The sequence below is a fragment of the Lithobates pipiens genome, unplaced genomic scaffold (assembly GCF_037356315.1).
Source record: "Lithobates pipiens isolate NorthernLeopardFrog02 unplaced genomic scaffold, aLitPip1_a1.2 Scaffold_3, whole genome shotgun sequence".
Classification (NCBI taxonomy): domain Eukaryota; kingdom Metazoa; phylum Chordata; class Amphibia; order Anura; family Ranidae; genus Lithobates; species Lithobates pipiens.
The window spans coordinates 96,529,807-96,555,706 of NW_027507790.1; the positions used below are offsets into that span (position 1 = coordinate 96,529,807).

The 25,900-nt window shown below is 40.5% G+C and overlaps 1 protein-coding gene across 10 annotated transcripts in view; it reads right to left on the reverse strand.

Annotated features, from left to right (window-relative positions):
- Positions 1-25,900, reverse strand: part of TAOK3 (TAO kinase 3) — a 401,409-nt gene that overhangs the window by 6,121 nt on the left and 369,388 nt on the right. For all 10 annotated transcript variants that reach the window (XM_077462074.1, XM_077462072.1, XM_077462066.1 and 7 more), the window contains 3 exons: positions 22,837-23,076; positions 21,627-21,839; positions 13,055-13,237 (listed from right to left, as the gene is read on the reverse strand). In XM_077462074.1, the coding sequence (XP_077318200.1) occupies positions 13,055-13,237; positions 21,627-21,839; positions 22,837-23,076 (636 nt within the window). The remainder of the gene's footprint in view (positions 1-13,054; positions 13,238-21,626; positions 21,840-22,836; positions 23,077-25,900) is intronic.

A 25,900-nucleotide genomic window follows, 5' to 3' on the forward strand; every position in this document is an offset into this window, starting at 1 on the left:
CTGAAGTAAAATAAAAGCAAAAGTAAGTGCCCCCCGTCAGTGCCCATAGTGCCACCCACAGTGCCACCCAATCTGCCTCAAAGGTGCTGCACCCCAGTGCCGCCCATCAGTGCCCAGCAGTGCCGCCCATCAGTGCCCAGCAGTGCCACCTATCAGAGCCACCTATCAGTGCCACCTATCAGTGCCCATCAGTCCCATCTATCTGTGGTACCTATCAGTGCCCATCCGTGCCACCCATCCGTGCCACTTATCCGTGCCACCCATCCGTGCCATCTTATCTGTGCCCATCTTTGCCCATCAGTGCCGCCTTATCTGTGCCCATCGGTGCCGCCTTATCTGTGCCTATTAGTGCCGCCTTAACTATGCCTATCAGTGCCCACCGGTGCAGCCTATCAGTGCCCACCAATGCAGCCCATCAGTGCCCACCAATGCAGCCTATCAGTGCCGCCTAATCAGCGCACTTCAATGAAGGAGAAAAATGACCCGTTTGCAAAATTTTATAACAAACTATTAAAACATGATTATTTTTTTTTTGCATCTTTTTTTGTTTGTTTAGCAAAAAATAAAACTCCGAGCTGTAACTAAATACCACCAAAAGAAAGCTCTATTTGTGGGAAAAAAATGATAAAAATTTCATTTGGGTACAGTGTTGTATGACCGCGTAATTGTCACTCAAAGTGCATCAGCGCTGAAAGCTGAAAATTGGTCTGGGACTGAGGGGAGTTTAAGTGCCCAGTAAGCAAGTGGCTAAACTAACCTTGCATGGTTATTAGTACAGTGGCTCCCGCTGGAGCTGTCCGTTTATTTTCATGCAACCTGCTGGATTGCATGAACCCCCCCCCCCCCCCAAAAAAAAAAAAAAAAAAAAAAAAAAAAAAAAAAAAAACTGTAGTGTGTACCAGGCTTTAAACCTCCTTTTGCTGGATGTGGTAAACCCAAAGCTAAATATTTGTCCTGCTTATTATTGAAAACAATGTGTCCTGTGGACTTATTTTGTTCCAGTAAAGTTCTGTTGGCCAGTTTTTTGTTTATTTAAAAGTGGATACATATAGTTGTTATACACGAATTTCTTTTATAATGTAATGTTATAAAAAAATAAAAATAAAACCTTTCCATTTTGTAAAGAAAAATATTTAATGTATTTTTCTTACAAAAGGTGCAACGTGGAGGCTTTCTGCATTATATCTTTCTACAGAATCTCCCAGAAATCCCACTTCCCATTTGCTTGATTTGTCCACAGCCTTTCCCAAAAGCTAGCAATCAAGTAAAGCCCCATACACACTATCAGTTTTTCTGCTGAGTTTTTCCTTCAGGTTTACCAAAACCATGTAGTGCAAGGGCCTGCCTGATTGCATACAAATTGAAACTCCTAAGGTTTGACCTCATATTATATGGTTTTGGTAAATCTGATGGAAAAACTCAGAAGAAAAACTGATAGTGTGTATGGGGCTTTAGAGTTTCTTTTGTAAAACTCTTCATGGCAACAGACATGTAAATTTTGCTACTTTCCTAAGTAAAACACTGAGATCACTCAGAAGTGGAAACTGAAAGCAGATCCCCTCTCCCAGAGAATTTAGAATGGAACTCCCGCCCCCCTCACCCTTTATTAAGCAATTAGGTACACAAATATGCTGTTGCCCTCTTTGCTGTCCTAGGTTACCACATCCTAAGTGAATATGTTCCCCCTGTGCTCCACTTCCATTGGGCCATTAAAAAAATAAAAAAAATTGTTAGGGTGCGCTAAAGTATTCTGACAGTGGGAGGTTTCCCCGCTGTCAGAATATGATCACTGCTGGCAGCTATAGTTGCCTGTAGTGATCATATGAGAAAAACCTGCCAGGCTGGTTGTACTGAAGTCGCTCAATAGACTGACTTCAGTACAACCAGCCTGCCGTAGATGGATCAGTAAGAGCTGTGGAGAGTGAAAATGTGGAATAGGCTCCCTGCAGAGGTGGTTTTGGCCAGCTCCGTAGATTGCTTTAAGAAAGACCTGGATTCTTTCATAAATGTACATAGTATTACTGGGTACTAACATTTATAGGTAAAGTTGATCCACGGAAAAATCTGATTGCCTCTCTGGGATCAGAAAGGATTTTTTTTCCCCTGCTGTAGCAAATTGGATCACGCTTTGCTGTTTTTTTTTTTTAACCTTCCTCTGGATCAACTGTAGGTATAGGATTGTGTATATGGGATTGTATGATATTTTTTATTTATTTATTTTTATGGTTGAACTAGATGGACTTGTGTTTTTTTTTCAACCTGATTAACTATGTAACTATGTGCTGAAGCAGCTGAATTTCTATCAGTCTATGGCTGGCCTTAGAGTGGTTTTAATGGCTATTGCCAATGAAAACAACAGGTTGCCAAAGCTTAATGCAGGGCAGGGCAACTAAAAGTAGAAAAACTAACAGCTAGCCATTTAATTTCTTCATGATGGCAGATGAGACCTCATCGTCTCATGAGAACCTTGTGAAGCCATTACCAAATTTCCAAACCCCTCCCACTTGGAAAAACGACTGCCAAAAGGCACCGTGGTAGGAAATTTTCTATTATTGTTGCAATAAAATATATTGTTTGTCCTTGTGATATGTGTTTTTTGGGTACACTTCCTGAAAACTAATGCCTGGTGTTCACTGATGTGCCTTTGACGGTCTTTTCCAGGTGGGAGTGGCTGGGAGAAATAGTGGGATATTCTGATTTGTTGGGAAAAAAGGGGGCTGAATAAATGTTTGGTGTTCCCCATACCTTTGGGTGCCATCTATAACACCTGGTGCAGTATTTTGGGATGTGGTACAACATTGTGGTCTGGGCAGATTCTGAGAAAGTTGGGTCACCAACGAAAACAGTTAGACATCAGTCTCTCTTTTCCAATTTGATCCAGTCATGAGAGTGAGTGGACTCTTGTGCATATATGGCTCTACTTTGGTCATCTGTTGAATGGGCCTTCTAACTATTTCACGTGACATCTAAGCCATGCACATTTTGGTCTCTTTGGCTCCTGTGCAAGTCTACATGTGACATCCGAGTATTATTAATGACACCCCAAATACACCTGGAGACTGGATGATGCTGCACCAACCATATAGGCCTATTCATATAAACCAAATAGCTATATCATGCATACAAGGTATTGGTGATTCCTGTAAAAGTATGCATGTGGACATTCATGTATTACTAAATGGCAGGTTAAACCCATCTAGAGAATGGAAAATACTGCACCAGCTATTTGAATGCTGTCTCAGTGATCACTGTTAAAGTGTATACTGTATGTGGACATTCTCTTCTCTAAAGGACTACAGATCAAACCCATCTTCAGACTTCCCCCATGTTTGGAGCATTCAAGTTTCTTGGATATAGCATGTATAAATTGGCCCTTCTCCCCTTATGTCGCTGGCTTCAGTGTCTTGATGTGTTACATTCCCAGCAATATATGAAGTCTTGTGGGCTGGTCTTTTTGTAAGTGGGTACAAGTGCATCATGGCCAATGGTCTGCAGTTCTCTTTCTTTAACCTACGCAGAGGCCCTCTGTCTCCCTTACTTTTCACCATCGTCAGAGTCACCAATTTGTCAGCTTCATCATTCTCTGGATATCACTGGTTTTGTTAGAGGTTCCTTAGAGGACAAGGTTGCCCTTCACGCAGATGATGTACTTTTATTCCTATCAAACACAGTGATGGCCCGTCCATTAACGGGCGCCACAACCTATTCATGAGTTCGACCCCTTTTAGGATGCCAGGCATGTGAATTACAGCAGCGGGGGGTGTTTATTTTTAAGCACCTGATTAGAGCCGTAGGCTCTAATAGGCTTCAAAGTAGGGTGGACTTGAAGCGCAGAGCATTGCACTCGGAGCCCACCCAGGTGTGTTAGAAAAGCAAATTAACATTAATTTTTCTAACACTGAACCGCCTCTCCACCAATGAGGAAGTGCCGGTCTGACACCCATCACCTGTTGGCTGAAAGGACAGGCAATCCTATTGGACACATAGCAAGAGGAAAGAAGAGATGCATGGCTTAACATGTAGGACACAGGAGCCGTAGCCTGATGCACAGTTCAGTGCTGTCAGACCAGCTGCCCATCCCACAGCTTGCCGCCGCCACCCACTGCCTGACCCACCACCAAGATGGGGTAAGTGCCGGTTAAACAATGAGCGTGCAGGCGGTTGGGGGTGCTGGTTAAATGCCCCCCCGGGGGTGTCACAGTGGCTGCAATTGATGTTTTTTTTTTCAGTATTTTCCAGAATTTTTCAGTTTGTGCCCCCCCAAAAACGTTGGGCACCACCCGCCACTGCTCAAACACTCAAGCCTCATTACCAGCATCACATTGAAACCTTTGGAAAATTCTCAGCGCTTACTATCGACTGGTTGAAATCTATACTGCTTCCTTTAGACCCACTGCTTGCCTCTTTGCCACCACCCCACATCTTAAAAAGGTTGCCTCATTAAAATACCTGGGCAATGTTATGTCTAGCTCCCCACCAGATTACATTTCAGATAATATTTTGCCTTTACTGTCAAAATTTCAAACTCAATGCAAGGCGTAAAAAGTGAAAATTACTTCTGCACTACTATACAAGTTAATGCACGTGTGAATAGTTGCTGCTTAACACAGATTGTGTAACCACAAAGATGAATAGAAAAATTAAAATAATTCTTCAATGCAAGGCCTGGTGAAAACTCTGTTGTGGGGCTAGTAAACCTACTTAAAATGATTTGGCTGGCACCAGTTCTCTACTTTCTCCACAACTCCCTTGTGGGGATACCCCTGAGAATTTTAATAAAAGGTCAGAGCCATATCGGGATTTGATCTGGAGGAAAAATTGACAGAGGATTAAACTGGAACTGCTCAATTACCCTAAAGATGCGGAAGGATTAGGTGCACCTAATCCATAGCTCTATTTTATTGCTGCCCAATTACAGCATTTGGTTGGGTGCGACTTGGAGATACCCTCTTGCCCCCTCCTTTCATATATAAACAAAGGCCAACATACCCTATCTACTCTAGAAGTGCCTGTTGAGAAATGCAGTGGGTAGGGTAGCTTGCAGTACATTACAATGTGTAAAATTTGAGATATGGCAAAAATATATAAAAAATTGCTTAAGATTTCCTTCTTCAATAAACATATTACCACCATTTGGAACAGCCCATTCTTTTCCGAAATTGCCAAGCTCCAGGGCTTCGGGAGGTGGGAGGGGGCGAGTCTATGCAAGTTGGCACAGTTGTATGAAAACCACACTATAAATCCCTATGCACAACTGCAGGAAAAATTTGCCCTCAACACTAAATGGTACAATCAATATCTGCAGTTCAGGCATTCTACCCAGGCCCAATCCAACTTCGCTAAGGTCTCCTTTTTTATATGTTCATTATTGGTACTGTGGTGCGGGCCTCATCCACTAAGGGTTACTTTGCTGAATCACTTTATCTTGAAATTTTCCATGTTATGTAAAGCTCGATGGGAGATGTGGGCCCCCAACTCTGGTGACATCTGGGAGGATGTTTTATAGTCACTCTTTTCCCTATCTCCCTCTCACAAACAGATATTTTGCATAGGCTCTACAGAACCCCTGAACTTGTATACAATTTAGGGGTGCAAGAAGATCCAGGTTGTGCGAGGTGTGGGCAATCCCCAGGATCCCTTATCCCTCTCCTGTGGCAATGTACCAGGTTGCAAAAGGTATGTCTGCTTGGATATATGGATTTATCCCTACTTCACCAAAATGTAGCGCTTCCCATTTCTCGAGCAGTATTCATAGCTAGCAGATTAACTGCATGCAAATAGACCTCGCCCCAACCGCCTACTCTGAATGGATAACAAATCTTAACCGCTAATGGCTTAATGCCATGCTAAAGTTTGATGCCATATGTTCCCAGTGGATAGATTTCATGTGTCCAACCCTTTAAGTCTCTAGATGCATTTCTGGGTGTTTAACCACCTCCCGCCCTATAGCCGAATGACGGCTACAGTGCGGGCCCTTAATTGGCGTGAGGCCGTCACGCTGTAGCCTGTCAGCGTGTCTGTCGGGTGCGTGCCAGGCTCTCTGTGATCACCAAGTCTATGAGACTTGGCTGATCACAAATCAGAGTAAGGGACCGATCCTGGCCCCTTACCACGTGATCAGCTGTCAGCCAATGACAGCTGATCCCGTGATGTAAACAGAAGATTGGTAATCTTTTTTTTGTCGCTCACGCTCACAGCGTGAGGGGGAGAAAAAAAAAGCCGGTCACCCGGCTTCTGTCAGAGGAACATCGGATCCTCACACAGAGAGCTGCCTTGTCTGTGCCCACCAATGCCACCTGTCAGTACCCACCAGTGCTGTCAATCAATGCCTCATCATCAGTACCACCTCTCAGTGACCATCAGTGCAGCTGCATCAGCGCTCCTCAGGGCAGCCGCATCAGCACACAACGAAGGAGAAAAAATACCCGATTTCAAAATGTTATCACTTTTTTTTCAATTTTTTTTTTAAAAAGGTATTTTTTTTTTTTTTTGCAAAAAAAAAAAAAAAAAAAAAAAAAAAAAACAGCAGTGATTAAATACCACCAAAAGAAAGCTCTACTTGTGCTAAAAAATAATACAAATTAAATTTGGGTGGAGTGTTGCATGACTGTGCAATTGTCATTCAAAGTGCAACAGCGCTGAAAGCTGAAAATTGGCCTGGGCAGAAAGGGGGTTCAAGTGCCCAGTAGGCAAGTCATAAAGCTGTATCTGGATGTACTATGTTATATCTAGGCTCTTAAGTTTCATGTACCTGAAGATATCTGGGGAAACTGCTTCTGGCCTCCAAGGTGACTGCTCCTTTCTTTATCCACTAATGTCTGTTCTGCCCTGCGCGGCAGAGTTGTTGCATTGTTTTGACAAATGTGAAAAAATACCATTTTCTAAATTAAATCTGATTTTATTTAATTCTTTTTTTTTTAAATACAGCAGGTAAAAGAAGTATTGAACACGTCACCATTTTTCAAGGTAAATATATTTAACAAGATGCTATTGACATGAAATGTTTACCACATATCAGTAACAACCCATGCAATCCATACATGCAAAGAAACTAAAACAAATAAGTTCAGAAATGAAATTGTGTAATAAAATGGAATGACACAGGAAAAAAAGTATTGAAAACATGAAGAAATGGAGGTTCAAAAAAGCATTGAAAGCCAAGACACCAGCTGAAATCTATCAGTAATTAGAAAGCAATCCTGACCCTTGTCAGTGCAAATTAATATCAGCTGGTTCAGTCTCACTGATGGCCTAAAAAAGGTGTCTCATTACACCAAGGTGTCACACAAGAAATATCTCACGATGGGCAAAAGCAAAGAGCTCTCCTCAAGACCTTCACAACCATATTGTTGCAAAAGATACCTATGGCATTGGTTACAGAAAGATTTCTAAACTTCTGAATGTTCCAGTGAGCACTGTTGGGGACATAATCCGGAAGTGGAAAGAACATCATTCCACCATGAACCAGCCACGACCAGGTACTCCCCGTAAGATGTCTGACAGAGGAGTGAAAAGAATTATCAGAAGAGTTTTCCAAGAGCCACAAACCATTTGTGGAGAGCTTCAGAAAGACCTGGATTAGGTACAATTGTTTCAAAGAATACAATAAGTAATGCACTCAACCACCACGGCTTGCATGCACACTCACCACGCAAGGCTCCACTGCTGAAGATAAAGCACGCTGAAGTTCATTTAAAGTTTACTGCACAAAATTTAGTCTAGCCTGTGAAATACTGGGAGAATATAGTCCAGTCAGAGACAAAAATTTAACTCTTTGGATGCCATAATACACACCATGTTTGGAGGTCAAATGGCACTACACATCACCCCAAAAACAATACCGACAGTGAAGTTTGGAGGTGGGAACATCATTGTGTGGGGCTGTTTTTCAGTATACGGTACTGGCAAATGTCATATTATTGAAGGAAGGATGAATGGAAAAATGTACCAAGACATTCTTAATAAAAATCTGCTGGATGATGAAGATGAAACGAGGGTGGACTTTTCAGCAAGACAATGATCCCAAACACAAAGCTAAGGAAACTCTTAATTGGTTTCAAAGAAAGAAAATAAAGCTGCTAGAGTGGCCCAGCCAATCACCTAACTTGAATCCAATAGAAAATGTATGGAAAGAGCAAAAGATCTAAAGAGCTAAAGAGTTCGTCGAGGAGGCCCACGGAACCTTCAAGATTTGAAGAATCTGTATGGAAGAATGGGCCAAAATCCATACAGGAGGCAACTTGAAGCTGTCATTAACAACAAATGATTTTGTATGAAACATTAAATAAGTTTCAGTTAAGCATAATCAATACTCTCTCCCTGTGTCATTCCATTTTGTTACACATAACTTAAAGTAAAACATTTTTTTTTTTAAATAACAAACATGTTATACTTACCTCCACTGTGCAGCTCATTTTGCACAGAGTGGCCCCGAACCTGCCCTTCTGGGGTCCCTCGGCGGCTGTCTGGGCTTCCTCCCACAGGTACTTCTCACGTTCATGTGAGCTCCCTCGCATGGTGAGACGCACCTGCGGGCACTCTCCCGTGATACAGCTGGCGGCTATAGCCACTCGCTGTATCACACGGCCCCTCCCCCCGGAGCTCCGCGTCAGTGGATGTGATTGACAGCAGCGCAAGCCAATGGCTGCGCTGCTTTCCATCCATCCACTCCAGCCAATCAGCAGCCAGGCTGAGTGGTGAATAGGACGGCGGGGGCAAGCGTGGGATTTTCGAGGGGTCAGGTAAGTAAAACGGGGGGCTGGGGGCGCAGGCAGTGTCAGATGTTTTTCCACCTTAAGGCATAGAATGCATTAAGGTGAAAAAACATTTACCTTTACAACCCCTTTAATTTCAGAACTTATTTGTTTTGGTTTCTTTGTATGGGTTGTTACCGACATGTCGTGGAGATTGTTGTGGTGATTTGCTATTCCACAAATGTCCTCTACATTATAGGATTAACCATTTCACCTACAGAGCCCTTTTTGGACTTGCCGCTATTTTGAGAGAACACCGCTGCCATTGTTACTATATATGATTATTATATTATTTATACACAAGTTTTGAAGAAGTTTTCATATATATCGCTTTATATTTTAGGATGCATTTATTTATAATTTTTGATGATCATCTTGGGAGTTAGTTGGGTTTTAACCACTTCCCGACCAGCGCACGACAATGTGCGTCGACAGAATGGCACGGGCAGGCATATTGGCGGCGGCGCTCCCGCGCTGGTTGGGACCCCCGTGAGTCCGGTTGCGGGACCCGCGGACTTGATCTCCGTGGGCATCCCCGCGATCGTCTCACGGAGCGGCCGAATGGAGGAAATGCAGTGTAAACAGCATTTCTCTATTCTGCCTAGCAACTAGTGACGCTGATCTCTGCTCCATGTGATTGGAGCAGAGATCAGTGTTCACTAAATGAAAGCCCAACCCCCCCACAGTTAGTAACACACCCCTAGGAACACTTAACCCCTACACTGCCACCCCCTGGTTAACCCCTTCACTGCCAGTGTCATTTACACAGGAATCACTGCATTTATATAGCAGTGATTACTGTATAAATGACAATGGTCCCAAAAATTTGTTAAAAATGTCCGATGGGTCCCCCACAATGTCGCAGTCACAATAAAAATCGCTGATCGCCGCCATTACTAGTAAAAAAAAAAAAAAAAAAAAATTATTAATAAAAATGCTATAAAACTATCCCTATTTTGTAAACGCTATAACTTTTGCGCAAACCAATCAATAATCGCTTATTGCAATTTTTTTTACCAAAAATATGTAGAAGAATACGTATTGGCCTAAACTGAGGGAAAAAAATGTTTTTTTATATATTTTTGGGGGATATTTATTATAACAAAAAGTAAAAAATAATGCGTTTTTTTCAAAATTGTCGCTCTATTTCTGTTTATAGCGCAAAAAATTAAAACTGCAGGGGTGATCAAATACCACCAAAAGAAAGCTCTATTTGTGGGAAAAAAAGGACGTCAATTTTGTTTGGGAGCCACGTCGCACGAACGCGCAATTGTCAGTTAAAGCGACGCAGTGCCGAATCGCAAAAAGTGGTCTGGTCTTTGACCAGCAAAATGGTCCGGTCTGCAAGTGGTTAATCTGTACACCCGTTTTTTGTTTGTTTTGTTTTTTAATAAGTTGTTTATATTGACCACAGTACAGCGTAAAGAGATCAACTTTCAAAGACGTACATACCCAAGTTTTCAACTTGTTTTTTGCCTCTTTATAATTTCTTTATTTGTAATAAATGATACGTTTGTTAACCACTTGCCACAAAAATAAGGTACATGTACATCATTTGACTTCAAGTGGTTGATGCCTGCAGCTACAGGCACTATCCCGGTATTGTTTATTTTAAGGAGACAACCAGGCTTTTAACCGTTTCTGGACTACCCACCATACATATACAGTGGCAGGGCGGCCTGGATGCGCAAAATCATGTACCTGTGAGGAAAAGAGAGATCTTCTGGTTCAAGCTGAATTGTGACCTCCGTTTTCCTCCAGTTAGAAAGCACTTCCCTAGGACACACTTAACCCCTAGTGTTAACCACTTTCCTGCCAGTGTAATTTATGCAGGGATCGGTGCATTTTTTTTATTTTTATTTTTTTTATTTTTTTAGCACTGATCATTGGATTGGTGTCACTGGTCCCCAAAAAGTGGCACTTCGGGTCAGATTTGTCCGCCACAATCCTGCTAAAAATCTCTGATTACTGCTATTACTAGTAAAAAAATAAATATGCCATAAATCAAACCCATAGTTTGTAGACGCGTTAACTTTTGCACAAACTAAACAATAAAAGCTTATTGGGATTTTTTTCTATCAAAAATATGTAGCAGAATAGAACATATTGACTTGAACTGATAAAGAAATGCATAAAGTAAAATAAAGAACATTTTTACATTTTTTTTTATTGGGAATGTTTTAGAGCAGAAAGGGATTTTTTTTATTCAAAAATGCCGCTTTATTTTTGTTTAGAGCGCAAAAAATAAAAACTGCAGAGGTGATCAAATGCCACCAAAAGAAAGCTCTATTAGTGGGTAAAAAAGGACATCAATTTTATTTGGGTACAGCGTCACTGCGCAATTGTCCGTTAAAGCAACCCAACGCCGTATCGCAAAGAAATGGCCTGGTCAGGAAGTGGGTAAAACTTTTGGGTGCTGAAGTGCTTAATTAGCAGATGGATGGCTATTTCTGGTAATCCCCCCCTTGTCCATACCTCTCTGGGCACTACTGTCCCACAGGTCTTCAATGAGCTCTACAGTATAGGAAACTGGAAGCGGCGAGCATTTTTGTCACTTCCGTTTTCCCCGAAGGTAAACAGTGCTGTTTTTAAATACTGAAAGCATCTGATCATACCAATCTTGATCACAGTGGACCTGTACCATGTGATAGCTGCAACCAATAATAGCTATCCCAACAGTACACAACAGCATGTGAGTGTATTTCATTCACAATGCAAAAATTATTGCTTATACAGTGATCATCACTGTAATAAGCAATCCTGGTGTACAAAAAATCGTCATCGCCTCTCCAGAGCAGTATGATGTCAAATTGTGGGAAAAAAAAATAAAAGTTTTTTCATTTCTTAATTTTTCAAATAAATTTAAACTTAAAACCTACCTTGGTGTGTATTGTTCAAAAAATAATAATTTTTGGGGGTATTTGTGCGGTCCTAGCATTTTAGGGCTTCAATAAATGATAGGCCATCAGTACATCAAGACTGAGCAATTATTAGGGTTGCAACGATACTGTTTTTTGCTGGCGAGCACCGATACGCCAAGTCAAGTACTCTGATACAGAGTACCGATACCTTTGTGGTGCGATTTGAGCCCCATACAAAATGAATGGGTTAAAATCGCACTGCAGTCACTATGACAAGCCTGGGTTCACACAGGAGCAATGGGGGAACCGCACGTGCTTCGGACAGGAATCGCACCACATTCCTGTTAAAATCACATGCAATTTTACACACACACACACACACACACACACACACACACTAAATTATATATATACATATACACACACATACCATAGTTTGTAGATTTTATAACTTTCACACAGACTAGATAATATACACTGATTTGGGTTATTTTTTACGAAAAATGTAGAATACATTTTGGCCTAAATTTATGAAGTAAGATTTATTTGCAAACTTTTAGAACAGAAACGAAGAAAAACATTTTTTAAAAAAAACTTTGAACCCCCCCCCCCCCCAAAAAAAACCTAACTTTTTACTTAGTTTCTGCTATACAAGTTTGTAAATCAGTAATTAGGTGGCACTTACTGGCATCACTGATGGGCACTGTTGGGGCTGCACTGATAATCAGTGCCCTGATTAACTGTGCAGATCTTCCTGTGAGGAAATTGGCTCTCCTCTCCTCACGCTTTCAGTGTGAGGAAAGGACTACCGATAACCGGCATTTCCTTATTTACATGTGATTAGCTGTGATTGGACACAGCTGATCACATGGGTAAAGAGCCTCACCGTCAGCTCTTTACTGGTGATGCGCTGTGTCCCAGGGACAGAGCGACGATCACGCGCCCACGCAATCATGGCTAAAGAGAGCTGCCGCCCACCCAACTGCCAATACTGCTGATGGGAGGTGGTTAGTCTGCTTGAGGGTACGTTTACATGACTATTTGGAAGCTGACTGAGAACAAACTGCACTGATGCCTAAGAGGCCCCCCTCATTCTATGGTTCGCCAAAAGTCAAGAACAGCACTTGTGGGGTGTCTGCTCTTGTTTGATTTGCAGTACAAAGCATCCAAATGGAAATTTTTCCAAGCAAATTATATATACCTCAACACTAAAAGCAGAAGCAGCCTGTAAAGCAGATCATAAGTTTACATGAGCATCAATGAACTTGATGACAAGTCTGACAGCCATGTATACCAAGTCTGTTTAGTTTTAAGATTGATTTGACACATATATTACCTTCTAGCTGCAATCTAGTTTTCCATCTCTGCGGTAATGTTAAGTGGCAACCTGGACATGAGAAACACATATTATATAATAATTTGAAGCTAAATGTTCTGTACCTTCTGTTCCAGGTGAGCTCTTCGAAGAGACACCCTTTGTTCCAGCTTCTGCAGTTCACGCTCATGCTGTGCCTCTGTTTGCATCTTGATCTTGCTCTGGTAGGCATTCAGTAGCTCCATCTCCTGTTGAAGCTGTTGCCTAAGAGCCTGGCATTCTGCTTCCTGAGCCTCGTCCAAGCGCAGCTGTGGCCCAAACAAGAGTACACACAAAACAGCACGTTGTAGGTCCAAAGTCAGTGCATAGTAGTTGAAGTCAAAGGGAAAAAAAAAAAAAAAGATTATATAACGACAATAACTGCAAAACACAGAACAAACATTTATAAGTATTTTCCACAATAGTAGAAAGCTACTGATGTGGACCCTTCAGTTTGGTAACATAATAGATCCACTCTTCCAAAAGCCCCTTCTGCCAAGTACAACCCTACTCACTAAATTTTATCAACATCCTAACTCATGATTATGGAAATATAAATAAATAAGTATATGGTTAGTTTTAGAAATCTAGCATGCAATCAAGTTCACAATTAATATGAACATTTACACTGAACATTAGTTTTTCTGGGTTGCTTTTAGTTTTGTGAGGTGCAAGTTATTTCATTAAACTACTCCTTACTGGCCATTTTGGTAAATGGCTGATTTGGGAATTGCTACTATAACCGGATGTTTAAGACTGTCTTAGCCTATAGAGGGGTTTGTGATCCCAATGCCTTTGATGGCACTGTTAGGCTGTGCAAATCACAGGCAAATTGAACAGAGCAACTCTTTGCCTTGTGATCAATGTAAACCAATCACTCTAATTACAAGTGTAAACACTGGTTGTGTTTAGCTCTCACAGGAGTGGACTGAAGGAAGAAGAAGAAGAGAAAGACAGCAGCAGGCAAAGTAAAGCTTCTATTCATTAAAAGTGGGAGGTTTTAAACTGTCACTGGCCACCAGTGACTCTGGTATTTTTTTTTTTTTGCTTTTTAAAAAAGGTGGGGGGTTTAAAGTGCCACTGACCACCAATAATTTAGTGGAGGGGGTTATTGCTGAAAAGCCTAATGCTGATTCAATGCAACATAACCACAACTACTTTTTGCTGGAAGACTTTGGTTCTAATAAAATCAACCTAAATGATGATGAACAATATGAAAAAAAATTATAACCCTTTCCCGCCGAGCGTACGCAGATGTGCGCACTTGGTTTCGGGGGTTTTACCGGGATGATGCCCGCAGCTGCAGGCATCATTCCGGTACCGTTGTTTAGAGCTGGCGATCAGCTATCCAGGGAAAACAACTGATGCTGCTAAAAGCTGCTCAGCTGTTCTCCCGGAGGAGCGGGAGGGGATGTACTCCCCCCCCCCCCCCGCCGCTCTTCCCGGGCCTCCCATACCACCAACAAACCTCTGCTTCTGGCGGCTTGGGACAGACTGGAATGAAGCCGGAAATGGCTTTGTTCTAGTCTCCTTATTGTAAACATGGAAGCAATGCCACAATGTCACTTCTGGTTTACTCGGCTGCAGTGGCGCCGGTTTTAAAAAAATATATACAATACTCAGAATCATCGAAAACGGCAATCTGAATACTTTGAAATGAAAAGGAGGGATCGGGGGGCATTTAGACCCCCGATCCCTCCATAAAGAGTACCTGTCACCACCTAATACTGTCACAAGGGATATTTACATTCCTTGTGAGAGCAATAAAAGAAAAAACTATTTTTGATCACTTTTAAACACAACTTAATAAAAAAAATTTAAACGTCCCCATCCCTGCGAGCTTGCGCAGAAAAGAAAACACATACGGAAGTTGCGCCCGCATATGTAAACGGTGTTCAAATCACACGTGAGGTATCGCCACGATCGTCAGGGCGAGAGCAATAATTCTAGCACTAGACCTCCTCTGTAACTCTAACCTGGTAACCCTAAAAAAAAAAATTAAAGCGTCGCCTATGGAGATTTTTTAGGTACTGTAGTTTGTTGCCATTCCACGAGTGCATGCAATTATAAAGCACGACATGTTTGGTATCTATTTACTTGGCATAACGTCATCTTTCCCATTATATAAAAATTGGGCTACTGTTTCGTTTTTTTTAAATTTATGTCCCTTTTCCCAAAAAGTTGCATTTAAAACACAGCTGCACAAATACCATGTGACATAAAATACTGCAACAATTGCCATTTTATTCTCTAGAGTCTCTGCTAAAAAATATATATAATGTTTTGGGACTCTAAGTAATTTTATAGCAAAATATACGTATTTTAACTTGTAAACGGCAAATGTCAGAAATCCGCTTAGTCATGAAAAGGATATATACTAGGTAAATATAAGCAATTCCTAAGTGTGGTCTTTTTTGCTTTATATATTAAAACAATTCAAAAACTGTGGTTATTAAACACCAAAAGAAAGTTCTGTCCCCCCCCCCCCCCCCCCCCCAAAAAAAAAAAAAAAAAAAAAATCACATTTGAATATACTATGTGCATGTTAAACTATCACAGCACTGAAAAAAAAATGAAATGTAAAGAAAAGAATAGAACATGCTGGAATTGAGGTGGTTAGGCACTTCACTACTCACACGTCTACACCTGCTACGGAGAAATTTTATTCTGGTTTATTCTGAAAAACGTTGTAATTAAGATAATACAGATATTATTAAGGACAAGATTGATATTGTCAAATTTTTTTCTTTAGTCCTTAGACAAAAAAAAACAAAACAAAAATAACACAACACACTTTTTTCTTATTTGATCATATTAAAAACAAATCAGCAGGAAAATAGCAGTTGAGAGGAGAAGAGGAAGAAATAATTCATTAGGACTGATGAAGGAGTAAATAAAATATAAATCTTTTTTTTTCTTCTTGTCGGATTGCTATAAACGACAGCATCTGTGGCTCAAAGCTCATCATTTTAATCTGCAGATGAATGAAACACTGTAGATACAAAAAGTAAAGCAGGGTATACATGGACTGAGAATCAGCTGGTTCAGCAGGAACCAGCTAAATTTCAGTAAATATGTACTGCCGTCTAACAGAAGCCGGTCTAAAGCTTTTAATCAGTGCTGCAGCACTGATCTGTGTACTCTGACAAAGGGGGAGTGTCCCTGCTGTCAGAATACAATGAAGATTGAGAGATTGCTTGTGTGGATACAAGGATGTAGGTAGAAAAACAGAACTCCCCCTTTTGGGCGAAATTCCGCTTTAAGTACCACTGCAACTTCACCTTGTGTAAGACCAGCTGGATTCCATTTAAGGGTTTTCATGGCTTATTATTCTTTGCGCATAATCAATGTGGTCTCCAATTCAAAGTTTTATGTTCTCGTCATTTGCCTACCTGGGTTTCATCTGGGAATTTTGGTTTCTTTCAACAACTCAAAAGCAACTGGTAACCTAACTAGCATTTGAAGATTCAGCCCTATGGTATCTAAGTGTGGTGAGGACTTTCTTACCATTGTGAGCTTCTATATGAAAGGAAGTGTAAAAGATAATTATTATGTGTTGGAACTTTACAATTACAGGAAATACAGGATGCAATGTTTCAAAAAACTGCATGAAGTCTGATCTGAGGCTGTGAGCATGCTGCTGCTTGCAAATCCAAAGTAAAGTGTACTTTTTAATAAGCAAGAAAAAATTACCTAGGTGGAATTTTTGTATTTTGTCTCAGTTTTTAACAGATGTAGAGTTACTTTTCAAAATATGTAAAGGTGTGTTTTAATCTGCAGATGAATGAAACACTGTAGATACAAAACGTAAAGCAGGGAATACATGGTCTGAGAATCAGCTGGTTCAGCAGGAACCAGCTAAATTTCAACAGGAACCAGCAAAAAAACACACCTTTACATATTTTTTCAAGAAAACTCTCAAAAGTAACTCTACAGATGTTAAAAACTGATACAAAAATACAAAAATGCCACCTAGGTAATTTTTTCTTGCTTGTTAAAAAGTACACTTTACTTGGGCTTTGCAAGCAGCAGCATGCTCACAGCCTCAGATCAGACTTTATGCCGTTTTTGGAAACATAGCATGCCCTACTACACATAGAGTTTAAAAAATGTAAAGGGAGAAGTATAGCTAAAGCTATTTTGACCAGATCACAAAGAATGACGTGCACTTCTGTGATTGGTTTTCAGCCAGTCCAGGCAATGGACTGCCTAGACTTGATCCACCAAGATGCCTGGACCGGCAACTGTCTCAGCTTCTCTCTGACATTCACTAATCTCTGCTCAGAGTAGAGAGGAGAACTTGAAATATACCAAACATGTTTGAAAAATATAACCACTTACATTTTCCCTGCTTTTGCTTGAAAGACTGAAGAGGTAGGTTGTCAAGCATTTTTTTGGCCTGGATTGAGCATGTTTGTTTTAGTCAATGGAAAAGAGAAGCAGATGGTTGTTGGGCATGACATTGGGAGGGGAGGGGAGGATAAGTGGAAGGAAGTTCCCAAGCTTTTTCTCAGTGTTGATAATATTGTGGAAATCTGATGTTGAGCATTGATGTGGCTCTGATAAACATGCTGAATTGCACAGGTGTAAATGGGGACCAAAATAGTTATGTTCCTAGCTTTCAGTCTCCATATAATACTACTACAGGAAATTACAGTCTATCCCTATTCCCAAAAAGCTCTCAAACAAAAGAAAAAAAGTCTAGACTGCATAAATAAGGTGAATATAACATTTAAACTGTTCAAAAATAGGGACTCCCAGAGAAGATCTTCCAAAACTGGGACCACCCTTGGAAATTATGTAAAATTGCCAGCAATCCCACCCATTTTTTAGTAATCCTTAATCCAAAACTGAAACTTTGACTATCCAAATACATAAAATCAAGACTGGTAGTCAAGAAACACAGATCTAGTTTTTGCAATAAAAGCATACATTATATTAAAGACCTCACAACATAAAAAATTGCATCCTTCAGGATTCCTTCAGACTAGAGATAAAAGTGCTGCACCCATAAGTCGTCTTTTAGGGGTTACAGCTGCTGAGAATGTATGCAACACTCCCTTGTGGGATAGGAAGAGGAGGGGCAGAAGGATGGGAACAACAGACGAAGTTAGTTTAGTACCAGATGCATTAATATAAAGATGTAATGGATCTTTACCCTGGATAGTATACAGTGGATATAAAATGTCTACACACCTCTGTAAAATTGTCAGGTTTCTGTGATGTAAAAAAATGAGAAAGATAAATCATTGCAGAACTTTTCCACCTTTAATGGGGGAATAAAAATAAACTAAAATAAGGTAGTTGCATAAGTGTGCACACCCTCTTATAACTGGGGATTGTAGCTGTGTTCAGAATTAAGCAATCACATTAAAACTCATATTAAATAGGAGTCTGTATGAACCTGCCATAATTTAAAGTGCCTCTAATTAACCCCAAATAAAGCTCAGCTGTTCCAATAGGTCTTTCCTGACATTTTCTCAGTCGCATCCTACAGCAAAAGTAATGGTCCAGGGAAAACTTCCAAAGCATCAGAGAAATCTCATTGTTAAAAGGTATCAGTCAGGAGAAGGGTATAAAATAATTTTCCAAGGCATTAGATATACCATAGAACACAATGAAGACAGTCATCATCAAGTGGAGAAAATATGGCCCAACAGTAACATCACCAAGAACTTGACGACCCTCCAAAATTGATGAAAAGACTAGGAAAAAAAAAACTAGTCAGGGAGGCTGCCAAGGGGCCTAAAGCAACATTAAAGGAGCTGCAGGAATATCTGGCAAGTACTGGCTGTGTGGTACATGTAACATCAATCCTCCGTATGTCTGGGCTATGGGGTAGAGTAGCCAAAACGGAAGCCTTTTCTTACAAAGAAAAACATCCAAGCCCGGCTAAATTTTGCAAAAACACATCTGAAGTCTCCCAAACAGATGTGGGAAAATGTGTTCTGGTCTGATGAAACCAAGGTTGAACTTTTTGGCCATAATTCCAAGATATGTTTGGTGCAAAAACAACACTGCACATCACCAAAAGAACACTATACCCACAGTGAAGCATGGTGGTGGCAGCATCATGCTTTGGGGCCGTTTTTCTTCAGTTGGCACAGGGGCCTTTGTCAAGGTAGAGGGAATTATGAACAGTTTCAAATACCAGCCAATATTGGCACAAAACGTTCAGGTTTCTGCTAGGAAGCTGAACATGAAGAGGAACTTCATCTTTCAGCATGACAACAACCCAAAGCATACACCCAAATCAATAAAAGGAATGGCTTCACCAGAAGAAGTTTAAGGTTTTAGAATGGCCCAACCAGAGCCCAGACCTGAATCGGATTGAAAATCTGTGGGTTGATCTGAAGAGGGCTGTGAACAGGAGATGCCCTCACAATTGGACAGATTCGGAGCGTTTTTGCAAAGAGTGGGCAAATATTGTCAAGTCAAGATGTGTGATGCTAATAGATTCATACCCAAAAAGACTGTGCTGTAATAAAATCAAAAAGTGCTTCAACAAATTATTCGTTTAAGGGTGTGCACACCTATGCAACAATATTATTTTAGTTTTTTAGTTTTACGCCTCTCTGCCTAAAAGATTTCAGTTTGCTGTTTAACTGAGTTGTACAGTTTATAGGTCACGTTAAAGGTGGAAAAAGTTCTGAAATGATTTATCTTCATCTCATTTTTTTACATCACAGAAACCTGACATTTTAACAGGGGTGTGTATACTTTTTATATCCACTGTATACAGTATTGGCATTTAATATGTAGATTTTAACGTAATTTGCAATTTGTTTTTTCTATCAAGATGAAGAAAGAATAGGGTTTTATAGGTGGTGGCTCTTACAGGAAGGGGAGCAACAATACATTAGTAAATAATGTTTATCATGCTACGAATGCTGAAAGTATCCTTTTAATAACTATTGGAGTGCCTTTATGGTGACTATTTCTTTCAACACTACAATAAAGCCCTTGAAGGGGTCAAAACAGAGGATAGAATGGGTGAAATGTCTTTGTATTGTTTGCACACTAAAGCTTCATAGAGGAAAATGGAGTGTGCGATTCTCCGTTTGTGCCTACATTTATTTTTTGCATAGCTTCAGCAATAGGTATCAAATATGACCATAAATGTTAATTTAAATATCATTTTCTACCAATATTTGTCAACATACTTCCCTGTGCAGACAGAGGCATAAATTAACTCCTATACCTACTATGGTAAAAGGAAAAAAAAAAAGTCAAGCCCTGAAAAAGCCATGTTCTGTATATGGTTTCCTGCTTCAATTTTTACCCTATTAATCACAAATCATCCATATTTTTAATTTATTTATATTTTTATGTTTAATATCTATGTTAAAGTGAGGTCTGTTACATTTAAGTTAAAAGTCAATCTTGCTGTCAATTTTAACAAATTAGTATTTTAACCACTACAATACAGGGCACTTTCACCCCCTTCCTTCCCAGCCCAATTTTCAGCTTTCATCGCTCTCGCGCTTTCAGTGACAATTGCGCGGTCATGCTACACTGTACCCAAATGAAATTGTTATCATTTTGTTCGCACAAATAGAGCTTTATTTTGGTGTTATTTATTCACGACTCTGTTTTTTATTTTTTGCGATATAAGCGCAAAAAAAGCGGAAATTTGGAAAAAAAACAATATTTTCTTTTTTCTATTTGAAAAGAAATCCAATAAAATCAAATTTTGTCATAAATTTAAGCCAAAATGTATTCTGCTACATGTTTTTGGTAAAAAAAATTCCGTTAACTGTATAATAATTGGTTTGTGTGATCACGGACATATGTACGCAAATGATCATGTACATATGTGTGCAGGTGATCACGTACATATGTGTGCAGATAATCATTGGGACATGTGATTTTAGTGGGACATATGTGGGGGACATGTTTTTATTATTAGGGACATGTGTTTTTATTATTTGGGGACATGTATGTTTTGGGGACATGTGTGGTTTGGGGACATATGTGGGGATTGTGTTTGTACTGTGTGGTGTGTTGTGTGTTGACACTAGACTGATGATCAGTGAGTAAAAAGCTGTAAAAAGCAGCCCATACTCACTGATCATCAGCCGGCTGCAGCGTTCTGCTCTCCTCTCCTCAGCGATGACTTCCGTGTGAGGAGAGGAGAGCCGATTGCCTAGCAACCGGCTGTTTGTTTACATCACATGACGGCCGTGATTGGACACGGCCGTCATGTGATCAGGAGGGCCAATCACAGAGCCCTCCTGCTGATCTCAGATGTGCCGTGTCCGGGTGACGCGGGCACGCGCGCGCGCGATCCCGCTACTTCTGAATGACGTTCAGGAACGTCCTATCAGGAGTAGACGGCTCCCACCCGGCCGTATATATGCATTGGCCAGGTGGGAAGTGGTTAAACCACGGGCTATACCATTTTATTTGTGTCCTGGATATATCTTGTCCAGTTGAAATACACAGAAAGAGGACACTTATGAGTTCATTACCTTTTGCCTCTTGACAACCAAGAGGATCACATGGTGCCAAAACTAGTGGACTACACAGTCATCTGAAAAAAGGTAAGCCTTTATACTTAGTGAGCCCTTCACCTGCCTGCTGCAACTAAACATTCCACTATTCTATAAAAAAATAAAATAAAAACAACACTGATAAGAACATCTAGTTGTTGCTTACCGCCTGTGAAGCCATCATCTCATTGATGCTTTGCTCATACTGTTCAGCAAGTATGGCCAGTTTGCGTGTCTGCTCATCCTTCAGGGACTTGAGTATTGTCTTGTGCTCACACTTTGGGGATACCTCCAGCTGGTGATTCTTCAGGGCCTTGTACTGCTTGGTCTGCACTTTGCATGTGTCTTGAAACTGTTTCTTTATCTGCATTTCCATCACCTTCATAAAAAATAAATTACCACGTCATTGTATGTATCTGTGCTTTCTGTTCATCCCTCTCCTTTATCTAGACTTATTAAAGTGTTATTAAAACCCCACTATCGTAAAACCAGTCTGTATATGCAGTAAAGCATGCTGGCTATACTTAATGTGGAACCTAAGGAGTTAATCCTCTGCATTGTGTAATCTCTTGTGTAACCTCTGCATTGTGTGACTCTTTTACCGTCTCCAATCCATCTGCTGATAGTACAGAGCCTTGGAGGCACATTGCATATGCTCAGTTTTTGTTTTGTTTTTGAGAGGGTGCATGTGATCAGCACAGAACCAACCAGCACTGCCCAGAGGGTCAGGGGTCATGAAGTCTCACAGGACATTCAGAGAATGATCACTTTTCCTACTGTTAAATGTATTTGTATTAAATACACTAACATTAAAACAGCCTTGCTGGCTGGATCACCAGGTGAAAAAAGAAGAAACTCTTGCAGTGTGGAGTTCCGTTTTTATGGAGTTCAGCTTTCAGTAGACACAAATAACTGATGGTATTACAGTCAACCTGGGTGGGTGTCAGATTCCTACATTGTTCACTAGGTAAAGTTAAAGGGAAATGAAGACAACTCTGTAAAGATGCTGTCTAGAAACGACTACAGATGTTCACAGCTATGAACTTGTGTTCCATTTGTCAGAAGAAATATTGGCATCTAGCTTTGCCCATCATGCATGCTACAGGTGATAACCTTTCTATTCAGTCAGAAAAAGCAGAAATGGGTTTTGTGGCTGGCATTTTATTTATGCATGGTAATATTGTACATCTAAGGCAGCTTTGTGTACAGCAATGCAGCTGTATTACTTTGTGTTCAGCTTGTGTGAAGGTCATATTAAATTCATGTGTACATTGCAGGTGATCTGTACGTGTGAGTCCTATATAGGAGGACTAATTGGATTTACCCTATTGCTCACTTTGTACAAAGCCTTCATTGAGGTTACACAGGATACTCACCTTGAGATTTTTGGGTTGCTGCCGGAGTTCCATTACATGTTTCCGGTGCAACTCCCTTTCCCTGCGCTTGTTGTATTCCAACTGGTTTTCCAGTTCAGTCTGGTGCTGCAGACGTATAAGGTCCATCCGAAGCTTTTGCAACATATGCAGCTGCCGGTACTCCAGCTCTCGAGTGGACTCGTCGTGCCGGATTAACATGGCATGCTCCATTTCTTTCTGGGTTCTCTTTTTATTGAGCTCCTAAGGGAAAGAAAGTATGGTTAATGTTTAATTAACATAAAAATGGTATGCTAGCACTCACATTACTGTTAGCATTTGTAACAGGATAAACATATACAAATTGAATTTAGTTTATTAAAAAAATAAAATAAAATACATCCTAAGAAAGCAGTGTTAATTTTTTCACTTAATTTCTCTAAATAGGGCAAACTGTGTTAGGCCTCATGCACACTGGATGTTTTTACAGTTGCTGTTGTTGGCTTTTGAGATTTTTTTCTGCAGCCAGTAAACTACCCAACATGTTATCCTATGTGTCCATGCACACATAAGCTTTCAACAGACTTTTTTGGCAGGGGCATTTTCTGTCTGGGAAAAAAAATAAATAAATCCAGAACTAGTGGGTTTTGAGAGGAGTTTTTCAGCTGTAAAAATGCTCCAACTCTGAAAAAAAGCTCAAAAATGCTGAAAACTTGGCTATTCAGCGTTTATGAGCTTTTTGAGCGAAAAGCTTTAGTGGGAGTATAGTTTTGCTACAAAAAAACAAAAAAAAAACATTACTGCAAAAACGATGCAAACTCATTCTACAGCTACAGCTTTTTAGCATGAGGCCTAAATAGGTGCTAGTGGGCTGAATCACTCATTGGCTTCTCCTATTCTTTAGGGAATTCCGCTCCCCCATACAGAATTTAAAGTTAGTGTGCCAGATACCATGGTCAGTGGTGGACTTCAGACACTGGGGATACGAGACCTGTGTCTCTCATACAGTGAAGCGATCCTGTCTTTTACCGCTTTCCTCTCCCATTATCCATCACAAAACACTTTGTATTCTGTTCACAGAATACAAGGTATTCTGTGAATGGACAAGAGGGAGGAAAGGGTGAGTAAACAAAAGAATCGCTTCACTGTATGAGAGCTGCAGCTCTCCCCACCCACAGCATCGGAGTTCGGCGCTGTCAGTAGTATCTGGCATACTAATACGTAGACACAGACAACGTGAACATTTTACACATCATTACAAAAGGTTATTTTTTTTCTTTAAGCATTTATACCGATCTTTGGCTGGAGTTTTGCTATAAAGGTCCTGCTGTTGGAGGATGTGTAGTGCATTCTCTAAAGCGATTAACCTTCTAAAATCCCAATTGCCCCCATTTCATCAAAATACAAAATCACAGTCACTGGGAGTGGAGAGTACCAGAGGACCGTTGCGTAAAGATTTTTTGTACTTCGTGCCAGAGTGCTATAAAGAGACAATGTGGTGTTTTAGCTTTCCAGCATCTTTTTCCAAAACTAGCAAACTTCTTTGTCCCTTCATTGGACTTCAAGAGAAGGATTTGACTATCAAGTCAAAATACTATCATTCAATGCCATACCACTAAAAGATGTGCCTTAGAACAATGTGATTTTGAATTGCCAGTAAAGTCCTTCTGTTGGTGTCCAACAAAGGACACAGAAGTGAGAGTTATATTGGTGCCTACAGGAGGACTAGACATTGGGGGCAGGGGGGTTGGAGGGGGGAATAAACTGTTGACCAGCCCAGGATAACCCCCTCTTAATATCAGAACCTGTGCCCCTCAACTGAAGAACCTTACTGGCTTCAAATGAGCCTGTAACATTCACCTTGTAGAACTTAGAGACTATATGAAGAGAAGACCAGGTGGCAATCTTTTGCTTGCTCCAGAAAAGCCCAAAAGACAAATCATAGATCTAGTAGAGTGTGCCTTAGCAGAAGAAAATAGGAATCCTATCCTTGAGACAATAAGCTTGGATGATGGTCTGCATAAGCCACCTTGATATGGTGTAACAATAAGCCAGTGCACCCTTACGGGGTCTATTTGAGATAACAAAATCTTCCTAAAAGAAGCGGTGGCAAGGAGACATACAGCCCCAAACCAAATCCAGACAACGGTGGGAAACTTAAATTTTAGTGAAATGGATGCAGACAAAGGGATGGACCCAGAAAGACTACCTTAAGCAAGAAAAGTCCTGTGCCTCACCAACATGTCCCTGTAGAAAACAAGGGTTGCCTTTAGGATAAAGCTGCTAGTTACATAATTTGCTTTGTGATGACTATATGGAACACCACTCTGTGTGCGAGAGTGGAATGTCTCTAACAAGGTTAAAAAGGCAGTGCAGAGAGAACTAAATTCAAATCACATGGAGTCACAAGGTAACAAACAAGGGGAGCTACACGGGAGACTTCCTGTATAAAGGTCTTAAGGCATAGAAAGCTTAATGTTCTCTGTAAAAGAACAGAAGAAGAAGAGTGAGACTTGGCTCTTGTTTTGTTGTAGATGTCTGGAGTGAAATTGGGCAAAATGGGACTGGCCTCAAGGAAGCTAGCATCAGGCCTAAGACTTGCATACAAAAGTGGAGAGTTGGACGTTTTCTTGACTGGAAATCTCAAATCTTAGATTGGAGAGTCTGATTTCTGATGGTTCAGGATACATCCAACACCCAAGACTAAATTACATAGTAGGTGAGGTTGAAAAAAAGACACAAGTCCAACCTATGTGTGGACTTGATGGACTGTGAAAACACCACCTGTGTAAAGGGAATTCCACATCCTTGCCACTCTTTCAGTAAAGAACCCTCTATGTAGTTTATGGTTAAACCTCTTTTCTTCTAATTTTAAATGAACAAAGTCAACACTGACTGTTCACTCTAAGTAATACATAGTGGTGCAAATGAAAAGCTAAATGGCAGGGCCACAAATAATGTAAGGGCCCCACATCAAACCATAAGAAACCATGTGTGGGAAGATGGGACATAGCATGTATACGTCCTTGATGTACACAAAAGCCAGAAAGTCTCCTGGTAAATTCCATGCACACATTCTGGGTTTGGA